This window comes from Penaeus monodon, chromosome 28 (genome assembly GCF_015228065.2).
Source record: "Penaeus monodon isolate SGIC_2016 chromosome 28, NSTDA_Pmon_1, whole genome shotgun sequence".
NCBI classification, from domain to species: domain Eukaryota; kingdom Metazoa; phylum Arthropoda; class Malacostraca; order Decapoda; family Penaeidae; genus Penaeus; species Penaeus monodon.
The window spans coordinates 1,219,088-1,219,526 of record NC_051413.1 but is presented as its reverse complement, the minus strand read 5'-3'; the positions used below and the strand labels follow the sequence as shown (position 1 = coordinate 1,219,526).

The following is a 439-nucleotide window of genomic DNA, read 5'->3' as shown; positions in this document are numbered from 1 at the left end:
CTATAACTCTTCCATGTGAAGACCAATTCTTAAGAAAGAAAAAAACATCTTACAGTTATTCTGTGGTGTATTATAAAGGCCAATTTTATAGACACAAGCATACATTACCAGAAGTTTTTCTTTGTATGGATAATATGTGTAACATTAGCGTACATGCCATAGATGACGAATTATGGTTGAGAATTATTTAATGTTTTCTTTCATTGCTCTTTCATGATAAACCCTCTGAATGTAGTCTCTCTCTATGTTTTCAGCTGCGAAGGGTGTTGCTCCTTCCTCACCAGCGGAGTTCACGCCAGTACTGAAGGACAATGTTTGCTTCATTGTGGCAGCTGTTCTGGTCAACTCAGAGGGCCAAGTGTTAATGATGCAGGAAGCCAAGAGGTATGTTGCTTTAACTGTCGGGTGGGTGTCACTGGTTGACAGGTTGTAAGAGCCC

The 439-nt window shown here is 40.1% G+C and overlaps 1 protein-coding gene across 2 annotated transcripts in view; it reads left to right on the top strand.

The window, feature by feature from the left end:
- Window positions 1-439, top strand: part of LOC119591264 (8-oxo-dGDP phosphatase NUDT18-like) — a 40,396-nt gene that overhangs the window by 33,039 nt on the left and 6,918 nt on the right. For both annotated transcript variants that reach the window (XM_037939980.1, XM_037939981.1), the window contains exon 2: window positions 255-384. In XM_037939980.1, coding sequence (XP_037795908.1) covers window positions 255-384 — 130 coding nt within the window. The remainder of the gene's footprint in view (window positions 1-254; window positions 385-439) is intronic.